General features: G+C 43.6%; 1 protein-coding gene across 1 annotated transcript in view; it reads right to left on the bottom strand.

Moving 5' to 3' along the window:
* LOC116986828 (copine-8-like) overlaps nt 1-25,206 on the bottom strand; it is a 300,796-nt gene that overhangs the window by 94,484 nt on the left and 181,106 nt on the right. The window contains exon 11 of the mRNA XM_033042550.1: nt 5,499-5,574. Coding sequence (XP_032898441.1) covers nt 5,499-5,574 — 76 coding nt within the window. The remainder of the gene's footprint in view (nt 1-5,498; nt 5,575-25,206) is intronic.

Here is a 25,206-nt window from a genome sequence, read left to right as displayed (position 1 = left end):
TTAATGGCGGAGTAGACTTGATGGGCCGAATGACCTTATAACCTAAATGAAAAATTAAACGCAGTCTAGCATTTATATTCTGGATCATGTTCCCCAAACTATCAGATTGAATTTATGAAATGAATTTAAAACGTAGAACAGCACAGCAGGGGAACAGGCCTTTCAGCCCACAAAGTAGGTATCAAACATAATGCCAAGTTAAACTGATTTTGTCTACCTACACATGATTATTTACGCCTCTCATAATTTTGTATACTTCTATCTGGTCTCCCCTCAACCTCCGGCGTTCCAGAGAAAACAATCCAAGTTTGTCCAAGAGGTACTGAAGTGTGAAAATGCACACCTCCAGATTCAGGGACAGTTTCTTCCCAGCTGTTCTCAGGCAACTGAGCCATCCTATCACCAACTAGAGAGTGGTGCTGAACCTACCATCTACCGCATTGGAGACCCTCGGACTATCTTTAATCAGACTTTACTGGACTTTATATTGCACTAAACGTTATTCTTTTTATCCTGTATCCATAAACTGGGGACAGCTTGATTGTAATTATGTAGTCTTTCCGCTGACTGGATAGCACGCCTCAAAAAAGCTTTTTACTGTACCTTAGTACCGTGACAATGAACTAAACTAAACTAAACAACCGCTCTTTGTAGATAATACCCTGTAATCCAGGCAGCATTGAGGTAAATCTCTAAAGCCTCCACATCCTTCCTGTAATGGGGTGACCAGAACTGCACAAAATGCAACCGAACGACAACTCTTACACGGTAAAATTATGTCCTGTTTCTTATTCTCAATGCTGCAACGTTCCCAATTGAATTAACTAATTATCACCACTTTCAAAACTTCATAATATGATACAAACAGTTCCTTATTTCAACGGTTTATATTTTGTAAAAATCCATACTACATGGAGATACAAGGGAAATAAATTTCCAGTGGTTGATTAATTAACATTTGCGTTCTATTTAAATACATCTATAAATTACCAAAAATAAGTACAGCTACAGGAGCAGATTTTGACCCATTTATTTAAATCATCCATAAACCTCTAGTGTTGGAAGGAACTGCAAAAGCTAATTTACACCGAAGATAGACACAAAATGTTGGAGAAAGAAAAAAGTCTCAACCTGAAACGTCACCTATTCCTCTTCTCCAGAGATGCTACCTGACCCGCTGAGCTATTCCAACATTTCGTGTCTATCCTCAAAGCTTTGTTCTTTTCACTGATATCAGTAATCTCCCTACAAACATACCAGTAGCAATTTATCGGGTTGCATAGCAGCTTGGTTTGACAACAGCTCTGCCCAAGAGCGCAAGAGAGTTGTGGATGTAGTCCAGTCTATCACACAGCCCAGCCTCCCCACCATTTACTCCATCTACACTTTATGTTACCTGAATGAAGCAGCCAACATAATCAAGGAAATTATTCATCCCCAGTCATTCCTTCTTATCCCTGCTCCCATCCGGCAGAAGATACAAACGTTTGAAAGTGCACACCACCAGACTCAGGAAGAGCTTCTTCCCCACTGTGAGGGACTACTGAACAGTCCTCCCATAAACTAATGTGTAGTCCCAATCTTCCAACCTACCTCATTGCAGACCGTGGACTTTTTCTCTGTAACCCTAATGCTGTAACACTATATTCTGCACTCTGGTATTTTTATCTTTGCTCTACCTGTTGTGCTTGTGCATGGCTTGATTGTACTAATGTAAGGTATGATTTGATTGGATTAGATAGCATCGCAAACAAAAGCTTTTCATTGTATCTCGGTACACGTGACAATAATAAATCAATACCAAAGTCAATACCCGACCTGAAAAGTTGGCTGAACATTGAAGACTTTTTCAAATGAAACAATGCTTTTTGATGACATAAGAAACTGTAGATGCTGGACTCGAGCAAAACACATAGTGCCAGAGGAACTCAGTGGGTCAGGCAGTCAATAGACAGTCAATGTTTCAGGTTGGGACCCTTCCAACAGTCACATATCCTGCCTGTCCCATTGAGTTCCTCCAGTACTTTGTATTTTGATCAATGCTTTTTAACATTGATCAATACTTAGCTTATACCAACATAGTATATAAAATTATGAGAGACGTGGAAAGGGTAGACAATCAGAACCTTTTTCCCCAGGGTGGAATTGTCCAACACTAGGAGGGCATGGCTGTAAAGTGAGAGGAGTAAACTGGAAAGTTTAATGGAGATGTGCAGGACAGGATTGGATTTACTCACAGATTGGAGGGGGTCTGGAACACATTGCCAGGGGTGGTGGTGGTGGAGGCAGAAACGATAGTGATATTTATGAGACTTTTAGATAGGCACATGGACATTCAGGGAATGGAGGGATATGGATGATATAGAGGGAGATGAGATGAGTTTAACTTGGCATCATGTTTGGCACCAATTTTGTGGACCGAAGGGCCCGTTCCTGTGCTGTACTGTCCCATGTAGCGTCATTTACTATCCTCATTCCCACAGAGACATTTTACTATTTCTACTGCTTCTCATGGTCTGTGATTTCTTCTATATTTGTATATTTGAAGGGAAGGCATAGTTGCTGCCTTACAGTGCCATATCCTAGCTTCAATCCTGACTACAGTTGCTGTCTGTACAGAGTTTGTACCTTCTCCCTGTGACCTCGTGGGTTTTCTCTGGGTGCTCCGGTTTCCTCCCACATTTCAAACACGTGCAGGTTAGGAGGATAATTGGCTTCTGTAAATTGTCCCTAGTGTGTAGGATACTGGTATTGCTGGTTTGACACAGACTCGGTGGGCCTACGGACCTGTTTCCACGCTGTATCTCCAAACTAAACTAAACGACTTAAAAGACCACAAATTTGCAGAAGATACAGTGACATTACACCTATTTAATCCCCATCGCCATCCACACATTGAAACATGATCAAATCAGATCCTCTGGGCAAGTGGAGATAATGGTACCAGAACCAGAACCAAGAGTACATTCATGCAGTTTAAAATGGATAATAAGTGTTGATCTGACATTCACAATACATTGCTGAATAAATTAAAAATAATTCACCACCAATATAATTTACAGAGCTCCAAAACTCCAATTTTAAGTAACATTGTGGGAGGAAACCAGAGCAACCAGAGAAAACCCACGCAGTCACAGTGAAAACGCACAAACTCCGTACAGACAACATCCGTGGACAGGTATGACCCCGGGTCTCTGGTGCTGTAAAGGCAGCAACTCTACCACTGCGCCACTGTGCCGCCCACTTTGTGTTCGATTGTGTTGCCGTTTCACAGGTGGAATTCCCATTTCTGTTTAACACCCATGACCATTTAAACATATTTTCAAACCGCAGACCACAAACTGTTATACAATCTGCTCCATCCACCTTCTCTCTGCCTCATTCTGTCCTGACATCAGGCCAGTAATGATCCCATTAACACTTGGCATCTTTCAACATATTAATTGCTTAAGTCATGGCAACTTGTTCGTGTTGATCAACACAGTGAAGTTAGTTTGTTTATTTCATCCCTTATGTTGTAATATGATACATTTTTAGATTTAGTCTTCAACAAGCATTTCATCAAGACTTCCTGAGAATAACTTATTACTTGACCAATGCTTGATTCATCCAACATTATTAGCTTCATTTGTCTAGATACTGAAAGTTATTTAACAAACAAAAACAATGGACAATAGACAATAGACAATAGTTGCAGGAGTAGGCCATTTGGCCCTTTGAGCCAGCACCAATGTGATCATGGCTGATCATCCCCAATCAGTACCCCGTCCCTGCCATCTCCCCATATCCCCCGACTCCGCTATCTTTAAGATCCATATCTAGCTCTCTCTTGAAAGTATCCAGAGAACCGGCCTCCACCACCCTCAAAGGCAGAGAATTCCACAGACTCACAGCTCTCTGTGTGAAAAAGTGTTTGCTCATCTCCATTATAAATGGCTTACCCCTTATTTTTAAACTGTGGCCCCTGGTTCTAGACTCCCCCCAACATCGGGAACATGTTTCCTGCGTCTAGCGTATCCAAACCCTTTATAATCTTATATGTTTAAATAACATTCCCTCTCATCCTTCTAAATTCAAGAGTATACAATCGCAGCCGCTCCATTCTCTCAGCATATGACAGTCTCGCACTCCCTCAATAGCAATAATGTCCTTCATCAAATTAGGGGACCAAAACTGCACACAATACTCCAGGTGTGGTCTCACTAGGGCCCTGTACAACTGCAGAAGAACCTCTTTGCTCCAATACTCAACTCCTCTTGTTATGAGGCCAACATGCCATTTGCTTTCTTCACTGCCTGCTGTACCTGCATGCTTACTTTCATTGATTGATGACCAAGGACCCCTAGATCCCGTTGTACTTCCCTTTTCCCCCAGCTTGACACAATTTAGATAATAATCTCCCTTCCTGTTTTTGCTACCAATGTGGATAACCTCACATTTATCCACATTAAACTGCATCTGCCATGCATCTGCCCATTCACCCAACCTGTCCAAGTCACCCAGCATTCTCATAGCATCCTCCTCACAGTTCACACTACCACCCAGCTTTGTGTCATCTGTAAATATGCTAATGTTACTTTGAATCCCTTCATCCAAATCATTGTTGTATATTGTAAATAGCTGCGGTCCCAGCATCGAACCTTGCGATACCCCACCAGTCGCTGCCTGCCATTCTGAAAGGGACCGTTAATCCCTTTGTTTCCTGTCTGCCAACCAATTTTCTATCCATGTCAGCACTCTACCCCTAATACCATATGCCCCAATTGTGCCCACTAATCTCATGTGTGGGACCTTACCAAATGCTTTCTGAAACAAAAAATTAACTAAAAACTAATTTTACGCAGAGTAGCGGAACCGAGAACCAGATCACAGATTTAGGGGTGGGGAGAAAGATGTAATCGGAACCTGAGGGGCAATTTCTTTTACACAAAGGGTGGGTGGTGTGTGCACGAGCTGCCGGAGAAGTTAGCTTACTTTAGAAATACAGTGGGGAAAGAGGCCCTTCGGCCCACCGAGACTGTGCTGATTTGCGGTCGCCCCATAAAGTAGTACTATCCTACACACAATGGACATTTTACAATTAACACAAGCCAATTAACCTACAAACCTGTGTCTCTTTGGAGTGTGGGAGGACCCAGTGGAAGCTCACGCTGTCACAGGGAGAATGAACAAACTCCAGACAGATGGCACCCATTGTCACGATTGGAGCTGTAAGGCACCAACTCTACCGCTTCGCCACTGTGCCACCCTGAGGCAGGTAGTTGAGGCGTGTACTATCACAACGTTTATGAAGCATTTAGACAGGTACTTGGATAGGATAGGTTGAGGGAGATATGGGCAGGTGGGATTTGTGTAGATGGGGCATGTTGGTCGGCCTAGGTAAGTTGGGCCGAAGGGCCTGTTTCCACAACAAAAGACAAAGTAAAATTACAATTCAATGCGAATTGAAAATCTAGGCATTTCTGATGAGTTGATTTCAAATGCTAGGCCCAGCTTACCTCATAGACATTGAACTGACTCTGTCCTCTTGCAAGTTCTCGATAGCTTGTGGTAAACTCTCCAATGAAGTCATGACTGAAATCACAAAGAGACAAAAGTCACACCCATCTCAGCAGTAAACAGTACCGATGCAAAAGTCTTTTACAAAGCTTCAGATCAACATTTCAAAATGCTTTACTGTAAAGGTGGTATATAATCTGCAAGCATCACAGTACGATACAGCATAAATATTCATTTAACCTTAGGTTTGGATTATTCTACACTCTATATCTTCTCCTGTGTTCTTTCTATTGTAGTGGAGTTTGTACAAACTGTACTGAAAGTATCTTTGGACTTATAGACTTGAGATACAGCGCAGAAACAGGCCCTTCAGCCGTCTGAGTCCACGACGACCAGCAATCACCCCGTACACTCGCACCATCCTACAGACCAAGGACAATTTACAATGTTACTGAAGCCAATTAAGCTACAAACCTGCATGTCTTTGGAATGTGAGGAAAAACCATGTGGTTACAAGGGAGAACATAAACATTCCGTACAAACAGCACCCGCAATCAGAATCGAACCTGGTATCTGTGGCAGTGTGAGGCAGCAATTCTACCGCTGCGCCACTATGGCGTCATTATTTAAAATCAGAAATTTCTAACATACACGGCAGTGTGGGGGAGAATAATGTATACGTTTTGGCATCTGCAAGGAGCTGCTCATTTTTATAATTTCATTTGCCAAAATCTAATAGATTGTAACATCATTAACCCACTAAGCCTGCCATCTGTTTACTGCTTGTGTCTCCTGATCTAAATCCTCGCCTGCAGAGTGCAACATATTAATAACTTGATGTTCACACTATGCATAGACTCAACGATCATTCTAATGTCTTGTCATAAATTCCAATTTATTCAAGCTGCAATACTTAAGCTCAATAAAAGTTATCATTAAACCAAAGCCCAATCTGTGCAGATGGTTCCAGTTTGTTGCAACATCCCTTTGCTTTTCTCTGTCCTCTCCATTTGCAGGTAGAGTTGCCCATTTAGTTAGTTCACCTGAAATAATTGGAGTCACAGAGTCATATGGCACGGAAACAGGCCATTTGGCTCACCTTGCCCATGCCGACCAAGCCACCCCATCTACTCTAGGTCCCACCTTCCTGCATTTGGCCCGTATCCCTCTAAACCTTCCTTTCCATGTACCTGTCCAAATGTCTTAACTATCTCCTCTGGCAGCTTGTTCCATATACCCACCAGCGTCTCTGTGTGGGAGAAAGTTGCCCCTCAGGTTCCTAGTAAATCTTTCCCCTCTCACCTTAGACCAATGTGTGCTGGTTCTTGGTTCCCCTACTCTGGGTAAAAGACTGTGCATCTGCCTTATCTATTCCCATCATGATCATGTACACCTCTATAAGATTACCCCTCATTCTCCTGTGCTATATGGAATTTGGGGAGAAGGCATGAAAATGGGGTTGAGAGACTTGATAGGCTGAATGGCCTATTTCTGCTCCTATCGCATATGAACTTATGAACATAGTCGCAAATCCTCACTGCACTCTTTCCAGCTTAATAACATATTTTCTATAGCAGGGTAACCAAAACTGAACACAATACTCCAAATGTGGCCTCACCAATTTTGGAAACACTTCCAAGTTGGATGAGTTCTCTTGGATGTAACCAAAACAGAGTACATCAACATTCATGGTTGAATTTAAAGTTTTAAATATAAAATTCCAAGGCTGAAACAGCTTTGGACATCAAATGAAGACACTAGAGTACTGGAGTAACTCAGCGGGTCAGGCACCATCTCTGGGGAACATGGATAGGCAACGTTTCAGGTCGGCACCCTTCTTCAGACTGATTGGAAGGGGGAAGAAGGCTGGAAGAGAGGGGCAGGAGAAAACCTGGCAGGTTATAGGCCAACAGAGGTGAGAAGGGCTATCTGAAAGGCAGATGGTTAGACAAATGCCAGAGACAAAAAGACAGAAGGTATGAGACAAAAGAATTGAAGAGTTGTAAATTGTGAACCAAGAGGAAGGTGAGTGGATGGAAGGGGAAAAGGGTCCATGTGGGGATAGACACAACATCCTGGAGTAACTCAGCGGGACAGGCAGCATCTCTAGAGAGAAGGAATGGGTGACGCAATGGGTCGAGACCCATCTTCCGACTGATGTCAGAGGAGCCGTTGAGAGCCCATGTGGGGCACAGGGGAGAGCAGGGGGGGTGGGGCGGGGGGGGGGGGGGGGGGGAGATATGGGGGAGAAGTAGAGGGGGATGTAGTTACCTCAAATTGGAGAATTCAATGTTGGGTTGTAAGCCTCCCAAGTGGAAAATAAGGTGTTGTTCCTCCAGTTTGCACATGGACTCACTCTGGCAATGGAGGAGACTCAGGACAGAAAGGTCATTATGGGAATGGGATGGGAAAGGGGATTGGTTATCAATCGGGGGATCCATCACCTTGGTGGACATCAAATAATTGAGTTCTATTGCATCGTGAAATACTTCAGATGCAATTGAGCAATAGGGCCCTTGGGGAGTGTTGTAGAGCAGAGGGATCGAAGAGCACAAGAGCACAGAGCACAGTTCCCTGAACATGGAGTTGCACATGTATAGGGTGGTAGAGAAGGCTTTTGGTGCATCAGTCAGGGCAATGAGTATAGAAGTTGGGACATTATGTTACAGTTGTAGTATAGTGTTCAGTATTGATCACCCTGCCATAGGAAAGATACCATTAAGCTGGAAAGGGTACAGAGAAGATTTATGAGGAGGTCGCCAGGACTGAGCTACAGGGAGAAGTGGGCAGGACATCACTTAATTCCTTACGGCGCAGGATGATGAGGGATGATGTTATAGAGGTGTACAAAATCATGGAGGAGTTGATATGGTGAATGCACGGAGGCTTTTCACCAGGGTAGGGAATCAAGAACTAGAGGGCATAGAGGAGATGAGAGGGGAACGATTTAACAGGAACACGAGAGGCAAATCTTTCACGGCGAGTGGTGGTTATATGGAATGAGCTGCCAGAGGAAGTAGAATGGGCAGGTACAATAATAACAGTTAAAGGACATTTGGACAGGATAGGAACATGGTCCAGGACATGGATAGGAAATGTTTAGAGAGATATGGGCCAAACAATGGGGCACCTTGGTTCAGTTTAGTTTAGAGATACAGTGTGGAAATAGGCCTTTCGACCCCACTGGCCAGAGATCACCCATACACTTGTTCTATCCTATGTACTTGGGGAAATTTACCTGTACGTATTGGAATGTGGGAGGAAACCGGGGCACCTGGAGAAAACCAACATGGTCACAGGGAGAACGTACAAACTACCTACAGACAGCACCCGTAGTCAGGATCGAACCTAGGTCACTGGTGCTGTGAGGCAGCAACTCTACTGCTGCGCCACTGTGCCGCTCTCAATGCTGTATAGCGCTATGACTGTAAATCAAACGAGGTCCATCCACTACATGTCCCAATTGTCAGCATTACTATCAATCTGAATTGTTGATGTCACCAGCCAAACTACACACTTCATGTCCCCAAAATTCCAGCTGTTTTACAGCTGTTTTACGCTTTAGTGCATTGTATGCTGTTTCAACTACATTCCATTTTCACACATTCATTATTCACAACAAGCAGATTCCTGGCGTTGACCGACCCAGTCTGCTTCAGGAGAGACTGAGAAAGGATAGAAATGATTGTTTCTTTTTCACAACAAACATGATCTCTCCAGGATTTCCACTGGAAAAATGGTGATAAATGACTCCTAAAATAATAGTAATTTCATGCCCCCTTAAGTAGTTTATTGAGCGTTTGCTTATCTGTTAATGGCCACAGAAATTAATCCCATTCTGCTGAACTCGAGAGAATTGGAATTTCAGCCATTTCATGATGTTGAAATGAGTCCCTCAATTTCAACACCAAAACGTTAAGATAAAATAAAGTGCAGACGATAAGGATCCTACTTGACTACTTTTGATGTTCAAATTCAAGCACGTTATTTAGTTGAGTTTTGACATACAGCATGGAAACAGGGCCTTTGGGCCATCGAGTCCAGGCCGACCATCGATCGCCCATTCACACTAGTTCTGGTTAGGCAGAGGTTCACTTGCACCTCCTTCAACCTCATCTAATGTATCCATTGTTCAAGTTGCGGACTCTTATACATCGGTGAGACAAAACATAGAACTGGCGATCGTTTCGCTGAACACCTACACTCAGTCCGCCTGAACCTACCTGATCTCCCGGTTGCTAAACACTTCAATTCTTCTTCCCATTCCCACACAGACCTTTCTGTCCTCCATTGTCAGAGTGAGGATAAACATAAATTGGAAGAACAACATCTCATATTTCGCTTGGGCAGCTTATAGCCCAGTGGTATCAATATTGATTTATCTAACTTCAAGTACCCCAGCATTCCCTCTCTCTCCATTCCTCCCCAACCAAAGTCGCATCAACTTCTCGTTTTCTGTTTCCTGTTACTTTTTTGCATATATTTCATTCATTGTTCTTTATCTCTCTACATCATCGTCTATATCTCTCATTTCCCTTTTCCCCAACTAGTCTGAAGAAGGGTCTCGACCCAAAACGTCACCCATTCCTTCTCTCCAGAGATGTTGCCTGTCCCGCTGAGTTACTCCAGCTTTTTGTGTCTGTCTTCGGTTCGAACCAGCATCTGCAGTTCCTTCCTACACACTTGTTCTATCTCATCCATTCCCTGCACACTAGCGAGCAATTTACAGAAGCCAATTAACCTACAAACCCTCACGTCATTGGAATGTGGGAGGGAACCGGAGCACCCGGAGAAAACCCACGCAGTCACTGGTTCAACAGATAAACTCCGTACAGACAGCACCCATAGTCAGGATTGAACCCAGATCTCTGGTGCTGTAAGGCAGTGTCTCAACCGCTGCACCACTGTGCTGCCCTATATGGATCGCGAACAGGGAGAGGAGATTAGTATAGCTTGACATGATGTATGGCACGGACATTGTGGGCCGAAGGGCCTGTTCCATGCTGTACTTTTCAGAATTCATCTCTGACAAATTTCACAAAGTAATTTATTCAGATGTTGTACTTGAAGTAGGTAAAATTAGACTGAAATAAACCAAGAAAAGTCTTGTCACTTTAAAATCCCACACATGCTGAGCAATGACACAAATAAGCAGAATTGATGGAATCTAATTGTTCAGTGTCTTACTTAAATTGATAATACTAATTATAATTTCATTTCGTAATTTTATTTAGTAAAAAAGTTGATGTCACATGGAGATCACGTACAGTAATTGGTTAAAATGTTTATATTGCCGAGATTAAAATTTGGTACTTTCATGCATTGATGCAAAGCTAAAAATTCCTTAATTGATTCTGCTGATGCTGTTATAATAAAACCATAAGAAATAGGAATTGAAATAGATCATATTGCTCCTTCAGCTTTCACTCCCATTGAATGAAACCATGGCCCGTCCTGTCTCAGCCTTAGCTCAATTTTCTTTTCTGTTCTCTAAAACCCCCTCACTACTTTGAAGATCTAAATATATATTTGGTCTTAGGGCATAGAACAGTACAGCCCATGAACAGATCCTTTGGCCCACAAAGTCCGTGGACACATAATGCAAAATCAAACTAATCTCCTCACGACCCACACAACCCTGACCACACTTTCATTTTGCTGCTACCATCAGGAAGAAGGTTCAGGAACAACTTCTTCCCAACAACCATCAAGCTCTTGAACACTGCACAACACTAGCCTCAGCAACTGTGATCTTCTATGGACTGTGTCTTTGGTTATAGAGTCATAGAAACAGGCCCTTTGGCCCAACTTACCCACACTGACCAACATGCCCCATCTACGCTAGTCCCACCTACCTGCATTTGGCCCAAATCCCTCTAAACCTATCCTACCATGTACCTGTCTTAAATGTTTCTTAAACGTTGCGATAGTACCTACCTCAACCACCTCCTCTGGCAGGTCATTCCATACACCCACCACCCTTTGTGTAAAAAGGTTACCTCTCAGGTTACTATTAAATCTTTCCTCGCTCATCTTAAACTTATATCCTCTGGTTCTCGATTCCCCCACTCCGGGCAAAAGACAGGGTGTTTACCTGACCTATTTCACACTTTTTCACCCAGAGAGTTGTGAGTCTGTGGAATTCTCTGCCTCAGAGGGCGTGGAGGCCGGTTCTCTAGATACTTTCAAGAGAGAGCTAGATAGGGCTCTTAAAGATAGCAGAGTCAGGGGATATGGGGAAATGGCAGGAACGGGGTACTGATTGGGGATAATCAGGCATGATCACATTGAATGGCGGTGCCGGCTCGAAGGGCCGAATGGCCTACTCCTGCACATATTGTCTATTGTCTATTCCACTCATGATATCGCAACGCTATAAGATCACCCCTTGTCCTCCTGCACTCCAAGGAATAAAATCCTAGCCTGTTCAACTCTTCCTATCAGTCAGGCCCTCTAGTCCTGGTAACATCCTCGTAAATCTTCACTTCACCTTTTCCACTTTGACAACATCTCTCGTATAACAGCGTGACCAGAATTGACGTAATATTCTAAATGTAGCCTCATCAACGTCTTATCTAACATTAACAAGATCTCTCAACTTCTATGTGTAGGGAGGAACTGCAGATGCTGGTTTATCCAGAAGATAGACACAAAGCGCTGGAGTAAATCAGCTGATCAGCGGCATCTCTGGAGAAAAAGGATGGGTGATGTTTCAAGTCGGGACCTTTCTACAGACTGAAAGTTAATTTCTATATTATGTTTCACTATGGACTTTGGATTTTACTTCGGAGTCACGTGAGTGACTACGTGAAGAACCCGCTTACGACGCATGCGTGTCATTACGCTACACGCATTCGAACTCGTCATTGCTGGAGGAAGGACGTTCCTCCCAAACGGCAGGGGTTGAACCTGCAACAGTAAGGTGAGGGAACGTCGTTTCTTTCACTTACCTTTTTTCTTTCTACAGAAGGCTGATGAGAACTGGCTGGGGAGAGTCTGCAGAACTGCAGGCAGCCAGCAACGGCCGGGGCACTGCTTTCTCCCTTAAAACGGGAGCCGGAGCCGACTTCAGCTCCAGGAGCATGCCGACAGCGGTGGAGCATGTCTGGAGCAGTCATTTCCGACGACTCGGACTACAGCCCCACGGACCTATACATGGGTACGAGGCGCTGGAAGGAGCGAGAAAGCTGGCGGGGGAGAACCTGCAAAATTGCGGGCAGCCGGCAGCAGCAGCAGCAAACGGCACGCTGATCTCCCATAATGGGAACAGCTGTGCCCGCTTTCGCTCCCGACTTCGCTCCCGCGCCGGCCCCGGCTGGTCGGGAGAGGAGCAGCCGCGAGCGACCAGTGCCCGTGTGCATGGGGTCGGTTTGAGCGGCTGGAGGAGATGGCAAGCAGCCGCGAGCGACCAGTGCCCGTGAGCACCGGGGTCGGTTGGAGCGGCTGCAGCATGACCAGCAGCCGTGACGGCCGGTGCCCGTGAGCACCGAGGTCGGTTGTAGCGGCTGCAGCATGCAGGATAAAGCAGCCGGGAGCGGCCAGTGCCCGAGAGCATTGGAGCCGGTTGGACCGGCTGCAGGAGCAGTACCCCTTGTGGGGCTGCAGAGTGGAAATACTCCAAAGTGGCAAAGCCACAGTGGGCAACTAATAAGCCCCACAGCAGTACTCCTTGTGGGGCGGCACAGAGTTTCTCACTCATCAGAGGGGAACACCGAGACTCAATCCTGGGCTGACTGCAGAAGCAGCTTCAGGAGCAGCCGTGACGGCCATTGCCCGTGAGCATTGGAGCCAGATGGAGTGGCTGCAGGAACTGCAGCAGGAGCAGTCTCAGGAGTAACGGCTTCAGAAGCAGCCGCAATGGCCAGTGATCTTGTGCATTGGAGCCGGTTGGGTGCCCGAGAGCATCGGGACCAGCTGGAGCAGCTGTTGGAGCATGCAAGTGGCAGCTCCATGAGATGGAGGCTAGTCACAGAAAGGCAGCTAGTAAGTCCTACAGCGGTACCTCTTGTACGGCTGCACAGTGTTCTCCCTTCTCAGAGGGGAGTATAGGGGGTCACGTTTGGGCTCCACTTGAACAGGGGAGCAGAACATACCCCTAGTACACTTGGGGTGCGGAAAACCTATGGGAAAACACTTACCATCAGGGAACTGCAAAACTTGAATGTTCCCAGTATCAACCCAAACATGGTAGGGCACGGAATTGAAACGAAAGAATGTTCTAAGTCCTAACAGATGAAAACCTGGAACCTCCCAACCTCCAATATTAAAATTTGGAGGCATCTTATCTTAACAGGGAAAGATCTTCACATCGAGGGAACTCTGGGACACATTAAGGAACGTCTTAAAAACTACTTCCTGAGAAATGTGCTACCCTCATCAGACACCGGCACCTCAACGACCACGGAGGATGCCGAAATAGTAACTAACCTACTAATAGGAACCAGGGAGATTGGTAGTGGATAACAGATCTATCTGTATGCATAGAATTATTCTACCGACACTTAAAATTCAGAAGTACAGGGGCATACTTTAGAATTCTTCATTCCATTATCCTCCAGTTCAGCATGTACCGAACTGAATGTTCATGCTTACAGGGAAAGAAATAACTAAAGCGCATACTGAACTACAATGCCCATATATTATAGGACTTATGGAGGACATCCACACGAATCACAGGGATTTGTGTCCTAAATATCCTTCTCATAATTTAGAGGTGGTTGCCACTTCATCTTAGATTGACTAATTTGAATACTTCGTACTTTATATTCATTACAAATGGGAACCTTTGGTGCAACTAAGGGATTGATCCTAGGGTACTACATGGCAAGCATGGTATTAAAATACGCTTGCTATATAGGACTCATTGAAGGTGCCCACAGATGTATTTAACACAACAGATCGTCTGCGGTCCACCGTTAACACTTTCTTACGGCAAAGTCAGTTCAGCCTTTTGGGATGTTGATTTTTATGATGATGTCATATAACATGGCAGTACTTTGCCGTAAGAAAGGGTACAGCCTTTATGGAGGCTTCCAGGGAACTAAACCAGCCATCAGACTGGTAGTAGAATAATTGGCATTAGGGGCTGTGTGACAGCCACATGATATCGGACCTTTACATAATCATAGTACAGAGCGCTACACGTGTCACTCAAGAAATTATGTGGGGGTCATTCTGACAGACTTATGAAACAACCAAACACAGTTACCCGTCTATGGAACCACATACTGATGGGCCTTGGATTGGGATGCTACTAATTCCATCTCCAGCTGTGGGGGAGATGGAATGCTCAGGAGGCATCACTACTAACGTTGGGCATATATACCTGGGGAAGTGAGAGCTAGTCATGGCTTTAAGTCAAATTGTTTTGGGTTATATCACCAGTATGTTAATCTACAAATTGACAACACCACCGGAGTAGCATATGTCAACCATATGGGCAGAAACATATCGACACCATTTGACTATCTGGCCAACACTATTTGTGAATTGAATTGAATTGAATCCTTCTTGTCAATTAGACCTTTCGGTCTGAACGAGATGTTGTTGCCTGCAGCCATACATGTAATACTAGCAGCACACAATGGACACGGGCTGGCATCCGCCGCGGTGAGTTCACCGGGTACCTCCACACTGTGATGCAGGCAATAGTCTTAGAGTCACTGTCTCTATTAATCTGGATTAATAGCGTATCCAGATAGAGATTGGATATCAGCATCCAACTACCAGGGAAACTGAATTTAGTGGCAGACAACAGGTCACGCTAAGTCCAAAAACTCTGTATGGATGTTGGATAAAATATGTATTGCTGGAACAGCTGGTATGGAACACCAGATAACGACCTATTCACATCCATGCTCTTACCAGTTATCAAATTATGTTCTTGGGAGCCAGAACCTGGGGCAGTGGTTCAGATGTATCTTCGCTGATTGGGGGATCATTTATGCATCCCTCCCTTTGCCTCATCAGTCGGTTATTTAGGAAGAAACTATAGACTTCACGTCTCGAATCTTGATATACCTGATTGCCCTACGCAACCGGGGTACTGGTGATATCAACATGGGTCAGAACCATACATCACCACCCATCATAGACCTAACTTACTGGGTCTTCCCGCAACAAGGGGAGTTACCCGTCACTATTATATATTAACCTATTTATTTAGAGTTGAAAGCACCTCTTCTACACCTGGGACCGACGGACCGAATGCGGAATTATTTCAGCGGGTCACAGACTGTCCACCTAAACATCAGTACTTGGTATCATCTAGTAATGGGAAGTACTGTCACAACAATAATCATCACCCACAGATCTATGAACATCCCGTCTGTTCTGGAATTCCTGGCAAGCCTCCATTACGATGAGAGGCTCAGTCATAGTGCCATCAACTGCGCCAGAGGTGCTCTGTCAATATACCTGTCGAAGGTACAGAGCGGCATTCTGTTGGGACAAGCCCTGGTAAACAAACTCATGAGGGGCATTTTTAAAATTAATCCCCAAGAACCAGGTACTCCCAAATATGGGATGTGAGCATTGTACTGACCATGTTAAGAAACTGGCCTCCAGCTACAGCTCTGTTCCTACGGAAACTGACTATGAAAACAGTCATGCTGATGGTCCTGGTCACGCCACAAGGGTCCAGTCACCACAGAAAACAAGGTTGGACAACATGATTATTTCATCTGGAAATTAAGGTTTACATCAGTGTAATAGTCATACAGAACAGACAGGGGTCAGCAGGCCTAAAAAACAGAATTCAGGGCCTACCCTACAGATGGTCGTCTCTGTATTATAACACACTTACTATCATACTTGAAGTATACTAAGATCATCAGAGGGGAGGAATGTCACTTTAATCAGCTACTAACAGCCATTTAAAACAGTGACAGTCCAGACCATCTCTGGATGGCTAAAACAAGTCCTAAATAGGCTGGAGTGGGAACTAGCATTTCAAATCTCACTCCACCAGGGCTGCAGCTACATTAGCAGCTATGAAGTTGGACGTACCAATGGACCAAATCCTCAAGACAGCAGGATGGCCAACGGAGGAATTTTCCAACAACTTTATAACAAACCAGTCATTGAACCTGAAACATTTACAGAAACAAATTTAAGTTCTGTAATATAATAGACCCATAAATAGGGGCAATAATTGGTGTTCATAATTTTACTGTTGGATTTCAATATCGTATTGATGTCTAATGTTGTTAACTCTACTCTCCCCAAAAATCAAGGCAGATGTGATGCATGGACTCGTTCCACGGCATGAAATCACAGAGCTTTAAAATCTTCACGTAGTCACTCACGTGACTCCGAAGTAAAATAGTAAGATTAAACGAGAACTTACCAGTTTGAAGTTTGATCCTTATTTTATGAGGAGGAACGTTGAGGACTACGTGCCCTCCGCTCCCACCCTTGATCATAGTCTGAACTGGTATCTGTTGTCTAATCTTACTATGTTTAGTCATTATAGTTATCTGTGATTCCACACCGCTGCTTTGAAGAATGACACGCATGCGTCGTAAGCGGGTTCTTCACGTAGTCCTCAACGTTCCTCCTCATAAAATAAGGATCAAACTTCAAACTGGTAAGTTCTCGTTTAATCTTACTATTTTACACTATTATGGTCACCCAGTATTAAGGTTATTAATTTATTGTATTTTTGATGATTATTATAGTATATTACATGAGCATTATTGTGGTTATAGGCATATTAAGCTGCCGCAGGTAAGAAGATTATTGTTCCATTGCTAGTACATATGACAATTAAACACTCTTGGCTCTTGACAGGTGTATCCCCTCTACTATCCCATCATGGGTAGCATGGTGTCGCAGCGGTAGAGTTGCTGCCTTAGAATGCCTGCAGCGCTGGTGACTCGGGGTCGATCCCGACTACGGGTGCTGTCTGTACGGAGTTTGAACGTTCTCCCTGTGACCGCATGGGTTTTCTCCGAGATCTTTGGTTTCCTCCCACACTCCAAAGATGTACCGGTTTGTAGGTAAATTGGCTTGGTATAAGTGTAAATTGTCCCAAGTGTGTGTGTAAGATTGTGTTAATGTGCAGGGATCGCTGTTAGGCGCAGACTCGGTGGGTCGAAGGGCCAGTTTCCGCGCTGTATCTCTAAACAAAATCTAATTAAACTATTGCAACAAAGCTTCCCTGATTTTTACAATGAAATGTAATGTACAATTTGCCTTTCCAGTATCATGTCACATTAGATGTCTTTGTTTTATGCTGGAACCCCCCCCCCCCCACCCCACATTTCCCTCTGTGAAGCAACATTCGGGAGTATTGCCGATTATAGAATCTTCTAGTTTTCCAATCTTTCTCCCAAATCTGTTCTCAAATGTCCTGAGAACAGGCCTACATTTGAAATTAGTATAAATCTGCATATACATTAGTTTAGTTCATGGTTAATACATACAGCGTGGAAACAGCCCCTTTGGCCCATCAAGTCCGCCCTGACCAGCCATCACCCTGTACACTAGCACTATCCTACATACTAGGAACCATTTACAATTTTACCGAAGCCAATTAACCTCCAAACCTGCACGTCTTTGGAATGTGGGACATAACCGGAGCACCCAGAGAAAAACAAATGGGGTTACAGGGAGAATGTACAAACTCCATACAGACGGCACCAGTAGTCAGGATCGAACACGGGTATGTGGTGATGTAAGGCAACAACTCTACCGCTGCGCCACTGTACTACCCCCATAGGTATAGGGAAATCATAAATCTCACGCTTTAATTTTTAAGAACATTAAAACTGCTGCCATTCAACCATCCATGCACAATGATCTTAAGAACATGCGACCAGGAGAACCGTTACATTTTTTATGTTATTTACACTTATGGCTCCAACATGAGTTGATGGAAGCAGGAAATAGTGTGCAGTTGTCAGTCAGGATATTTTTTTTTTAAAGTGACTCAAAAATAGCTGTATCTGTTAACCTGGCAGCGATATAGATAGTACCTGAGAAAGGTCATACAAGAAGGTGCAACTATTCAAAGCTCTCTGTACAGTTTTACTTTAGATTTTAGAGATACATTGCAGTAGCAGGCCCTTCGGCCCACCGAGTCTACACTGACCAGCGATCATCCCGTACACTAACACCATCCTACACACTCAGGACAATTTACAATTTACAGAAGCCAATTAACCGACAAACATGTGCGTCTTTGGGGTGTGGAAGGAAACTGGAGCTCCCAGTGATGACCGACGCAGGTCACGGGGAGCAACTACAAACTCCGTACAGACAGCACCTGTGGTCAGGATCGAACCTAGGTCTCTAGCGCTGTAAGGCACCAACTCTACCTCTGCGCCACTGTGCCACACATAGTTGAGGATGTACAATAGTTACTCACGTATAAAGCAGATGGGGGCCATTTGGCCCATCATGTCCATGTTGGCTTCAAGGTCACAGGGAGCACATGCAGACTCCACACGGAAAGCACCAAATATCAAGAATTGAACCTGGATCCCTGACGATGTGGGGCAGCACTGCTAACATTTGTGCCACCCAGTCACAGCCAGCAAGATTCAAAGTCATAGTCATTCAGCCTTTCAGCCCAGCTTGCCCATGACGACCAAGATCCCCATCTAAGCTAGTCCTATTTGTCCGTTTTCGGCTCATATCCCCCTGAACAAGTCTGCATGTTCTATCCATGTACCTGTCCAAATTTCTTTTAAACATTGTTATTGCATCTGACACATCGTCATCGAGTGCTGCCACGTGCGGCAGCCTCGCCAGCAACTGTCTGTCCTTTCATCCTTTTTGTTATTTTTAGTCTGTCTAAAAGTATGTTTTTGGAGGTCTTTTAGTCTTTTTTATGTGGGGGGGGGGGGGGGGGGGGGGGGGAAGGGGGAGACCGCTTTTTCCAGTCACTACCTGGTTGAGGATGTATCTTTTCTCTGAGTCGCATCTTCGCCCCCTCCTCGTGGCCAACCACCTGGATTGGCGCGGCATTTCCTGCCAGAGACTGACCAGAGCTTCAGCGGCGATGCAGCACTGAATTCCATCACGGAGCAGGCAATGTCTTATCGGGGGTCGCCGTGGAGCCAGCTGATTACATTGTGGAGCTGTCGTTTGTGGCACTTCCAGCCGCGGGCAGCGCTGACTTTAACATCGCGGAGCCTGGGATCTCTCGCCGACATTGAATCTCCACCCAGCTCGGCCTGTGGACTTCGGGAGCCGCGGTCTCCAGTAGGAAGTGGCCGATTCGGAAACTCCAAGCCGGTGAGAGTGTTCTCCATTCCGACGCCGGAGCTCTGATCATCCCGGCGAGAGGGCTTGAAACATCGGGCCCCCGTTGCGGCAAATGCAGAGGCCTTAAAGGCCCCGACCACGAGTGAACAAGAGGAAGAGAACTGAACTTTATTGCCTTCCCTCACAGTGGGAAACGTTGATTCCGCTGTGGGGGATGTTCATGTTAAATTCTAACGTGTATTATGTTCTTTTTATTCGTATGGCTGTATGGTAATTTAAATCTCACTGTACCAATTGGTGCATGTGACAATAAATGTCTCGTGAACTCTCTCTTAACTACCTTCTCTGGCAGCTCGTTCCATATATTTCCATACACTGTGTGAAAAATATGCTCTCAGGTTATTAATAAATCTTTCCCCTCTCATCTTAAACCTACTGTATGCCCTCTAGTTCTTGATTCCCCTACCTCGTGATTTTATACACATACTTAAGATGCTGTAAGATTCTAATGATGCAATGATGAGGCAAAAGTCATACTCATAGAATCATACAGCACGGAGACAGACCCTTCAGCCCATCTCAAGATGCTCCTCAATTTACGATGGGGTTACGTTCCGAAAAACCCATCATAAATAGAAAATATCATGTCGAAAATGTATTTAATACACCTAACCTATCATCTCTCTTCTTCTGATAAGGCTCGAGAATAGTGGGAGATGGCACTGAGGCATCGACACGTTGATTGTTTAGCAGGCATAGTGTTTTTCAGGAAGATATCAAGTTTTGACTGTACAGTTTGTTTCTTCTTTTCATTATATATGTCCCTATAGCAGGCAAGAGCATCCTGTATCTGCCTGTCAGTTTTTTGCAAATCTCTCGTAATTGATGTCCATTTCTTCCAACATCCAAAACTTTGAGTTTCATCTCATGAGTAATTGCCATCCTCCTCTTCTTCTCACCAGAAGCAGGAGACACACATGGGCGTTTTGTAGACATGATGGGATGCAAAAATACAAAACACAATGCACTGTATCCAAAAAACGCTGGCAACAAGGTAGACTGTAGAGCAGCCTTCTAAGCCATAAATGCGACCTTTTGAATGAATCCAAATTTTGTAATTGAGCAAACAAAAGATGTCACAAAATGGAGAATCTCTGTATTTGCAAAGCCTGCTTGGCCACTTTCTGTGAAAGTTGCAGGCTGTGAATCACAGTTCAAAGGAGTCTGGACCCTAGATGGAAGTTGAGGATAGAGTGAGGTCCAGATGTCCTTACTTTTGTTAATATGTATGAGGGTTTTTCAGAAGAGCTGAGCAGGTTTGCAAATGCATGATTTGGATGAATTAGTCCTCAACTTAACAGAACTTCACGCAATACTCCAGAAGGAAAATATATATTATTCAATCACTTTGGATGAATCAACTGATACTACCGACTCGGCGCAGGTTTTATACTTCATTTGGGCCATAACAGAAGATTTTCTTTGCTTCGAAGAGTTACTCGCTTTGGGCACTCTTACGGGTAGAACACGAGGAATAGATTTCTTCAACAACTTTCAAGATAAATGTCATGAAGTTGGACTAGATTTGGGTTAATTTAGTGAGTGTATGTACTGACGGTGCACCTTCCATGACAGGAAAACGTGAAGGGCTAATTGCACAGATAAAAAAGGTATTATCAGATCCAGATGCTATCATTTCTTTTCATTGTATCTTACATCAGCAAAATCTCTGCGCTAAATATACTATTTTAAGTGACACCTTGCAACAAGTTATAAGTATTGTTAACAATATTCGTGCAAATGCAACACGGCATCGTCAGTTTCGTAATGTGCTAAAGTTGGACGATGAGGCATTCAGTGTGGATTTGCCGTATCATTGTAAGGTGCGTTGGCTATCGCAGGGACAGGTGTTAGCAAAAGGTTTATCTTTGCGAGAACGTTACATTTCATGAAGAACAGAATCAGCAATGTGAATTATTGAAAGAAGATTTCTATAGAAATACAGAAATTCTGTGTGATATCATGTCAAAGCAAAATGACGAATGTTTCTTTGCAAGGTAAAACTAAGTCAATATATGATATGTGGCAAAAAATTCAAGCATTTTGAAAAAAGCTATCTTTTTTCAAAACTCTTCTTCAAAATGAAATTTCGAATGAACTTTTTCCCCAGTTAGCGAAGGTCATTGATGAACAGGTGGATTTATGCGAATCATTTGAAGAATACGCAGCTGTTATAGACTTATTAATTAAAGAATACAATGAAAAGTTCACTGACTTTGAGAATCATGACATCACACTCAAATTAGCATTTCAACCTCACCTAGTTGATGTCTCCAAGGCTCCTAAAGAACTACAGGTAGAATTGATTGAGCTCTCAGAAGATGACATTTTAAAGTCCTTATTTGACGCTAAGATCTGATTGAAATATGGAACATGCACGAAAAATACTTTCTTGCTTTTCAACCACTTATTGGTGCCAATCTACATTCTCCTACCTAACCCAAATCAAGACACTCTTAAGGTCACAAATGACAGATACCCATCTAGAAGATGAGCTGAAACTGCTACCTCCATGTTGCAACCAAATATGCAAATGCTTTCCCACAAAAAGCAGGCACAACTAAATCATTAAACGGTTAGTTAACTTTAGAATTAACACTTTTTTTCATTTTCTTGAAGTTAGTACATAGTAGTTAGATTCTTACAAAATAATGTACATTTTGAAGTATATCTAATTGAAGTTTCTTTGATGCGGCCTTATTAGATTACAGCTAACAATGCGGCATTCCAACATGAAAAGGTTCCCCACCCCTGCTGCAGAGTATAAGTTGTTTACACTCGTGATGGCGTAACTGACTGGGTGCGGCGGTTCACTGCCGTTGACCAGCATCACGAGAGAGTATCGTACCGCATATTGCTAGCCCGGGAAAAGATCAAAAATCAAAATTCAAAGTACAGTTTCTACTGAATGTGTATCGCTTTTGCTCCATCGTAAAGTCGAAAAATCGTAAGTCGCGGAGCAACTGCAGCCCCATTTGCTTGCATTTAGCCCGTATCCCTCTAAACCTTCCCCATCCAAAAGCCTTTTAAATGCAGTGGTGGTACTTGCCGGCTGCCTGTTAATAAAGTTAACGTGCATGTTTTTGAACAATTATGATTGAATGGAAGTGGAAAGCAAATATTTAGAGAGTACAGAAAACACACATTTAACGAGGGAGGAGAAACACATTTGACAGATGGTCGACAACAGAAAGATTGCTCATGATGGTATGTGCAGATGGGAAATCATCTATTATTTACATCTTGGTAAACTGCATGTGATTTTGCCTGTAATAAGTTGATGAAAATGCATTTTTTATGTGGAGGATAGTAGAGGTTTGAGAGAAATCCTTCAGTAAGCCAGTCTCAGAGCATCATGATATGTTATGCCATAAAGGTTTAAGGAAAATTGCACTTTATAATGATAAACATTGACAGTTGGGATGGCAAAATAGAAAATGCTTAATGGATACGAAATATATGCGCCTTGCACATGCTTTTTAATAATCTATTAACTCATAACAAATTGCAATCAGACTTGGATGTAGAGAGTTAAACAGTTGACAATCACTGGGTGGTGAATAATAGTTTTATGTTTTTCTTTGTATAGTGTTTGTAATTAACATATCACTTTTATTGGCCTTCTTTGGTTTAGTTTATAGATAGAGCATGGAGTCAGGCCCTTTGGCCCATTGAGTCCACGCCGACCACACTAGATCTGTTATCCCACTTTCCCATTCACTCCCTACACACTAGGGGCAATTTACAGAGGAACAATTAACCTACAAACCCGCATGTCATTGGGATGTGGGAGGAAACCGGAGCAGCCAGAGGAAACCCACGTGGTTACAGGGAGAATGTGCAAACTCCACACAGACAGCACCAATGGTCGGGATCGGTAGAGTTGCTGCTTTACAGCCAGGGAGCCAGTTTCGATAATGACTGCAAGTGCTGTCTGTACGGAGTTTTACGTTCTCCACGTGGCCTGCGTTTTCTCTGGGATCTCCGGTTTTAGTATCGTCCAACCAGAAAGTTACATTTTTAATATTAGTTGCCCAGTGGTAAAAAAGAAAGTTAGGTAGAGCTAATTCTTCATTTTCTTTGGGTCTTTTATGTATTCGGTGGGTTTTGTAATCCCAAATAAAGTTAGTCCATTTAAAAAAAAACTTTTAGGGAGATATTGATTGGAATAAGTATAAAAGTTGCGGAAGGAAGATCATCTTTACGGCATTTAATCTAACAAGAAGGGAAATAGGAAGTGTTTTCCAAAATTGGATATAAGTATACAATTTAGTAATTAATGGTGGGAAGTTTGTTTTAAACAAAGAGGAGTACTTTCTAGTCACGTAAATTCCAAGATATCTAAACTTTTCAGTAGCAATTCAGAAAGGAAATTGTTGGAGTTGAGAAGGGGCATGATTTCACTTTTATTCCAATTAATTCTGTATCCAGAAAAAGAACCAAATTGTTCTATAATGTTTAAAACATTAGGAATACTAACGAGGGTTAGTAACGTATAAAAGTACATCGTCTGCATATAACAAAATTATATTGGAGGTATATTTGGCAGCCGACTCGCAGCGCCACTGGAATATTCCCACTTGAACATCCGCCACTAGATCATTGCCACTTGACAATAGTAAACCAGTAATCTCACTCTAGAGAAAAGGAATGGGTGATGTTTCGGGTTGAAACCCTTCTTCAGACAGAGTGTCAAAATATATGGTACACAAAAATGCTGGAGAAACTCAGCGGGTGCAGCAGCATCTATGGAGCGAAGGAAATAGGCAACGTTTCGGGCCGAAACCCTTCTTCATGCACTTGCTTCACCCCCCTTGCTAATGTAAGTTGCAGTGATGCAGCTGGTAAAGCTCACAGTGCCAGAGACCCGGGTTCGATCCTGACCTCAGGTGCTATCTGTCTGTGTGTGTGGAATTTCCACGATCTCCCTGCGACTGCGCGGGTTTTCTTCGGGTCTCCAGTTTCCTCCTACATCCCAAAGGCGTGTGGGTTTGTACGTTAATTGACCCAATGTAAATTGCCCCGAGTGTACAGCGAGTGAATGAGAAAGTGGGATAATCGATGGTCGGCGTGGACTCACTGAGAAGGGCCTGTTTCTATGCTGTATCTCTAAACTAGCTTAAGCCTTTCCTTCCTAAGACTTGGCTGAACTAAACACAGTGTCAACCTTCTACATTGATCATTGGCACAGACACCACCTCTGATTGTTTGTTCATTGGCAGTCTTGCATTTTATAATTCTCTCTCCAATTTACTTATCTGTATCAATACTATATAAGCTCTGCTCATGATCTATTCCCCTTGCACTGATAACAGATCTGGCTGCCATTGCTCTGCTTGCGACCTTGGGGCTTGTGTTCTACACTGATGCTATGCGTTCCTCCTTTTTGCAGTCACTCAAAACTGGCACAACTCTCGATAGCTTTTCTCATCTGCC

The sequence above is a fragment of the Amblyraja radiata genome, chromosome 24, assembly GCF_010909765.2.
Source record: "Amblyraja radiata isolate CabotCenter1 chromosome 24, sAmbRad1.1.pri, whole genome shotgun sequence".
Taxonomy (NCBI): Eukaryota; Metazoa; Chordata; class Chondrichthyes; order Rajiformes; family Rajidae; genus Amblyraja; species Amblyraja radiata.
The sequence above is the reverse complement of the archived record's forward strand: the minus strand, read 5'-3'. Positions and strand labels throughout refer to the sequence as shown.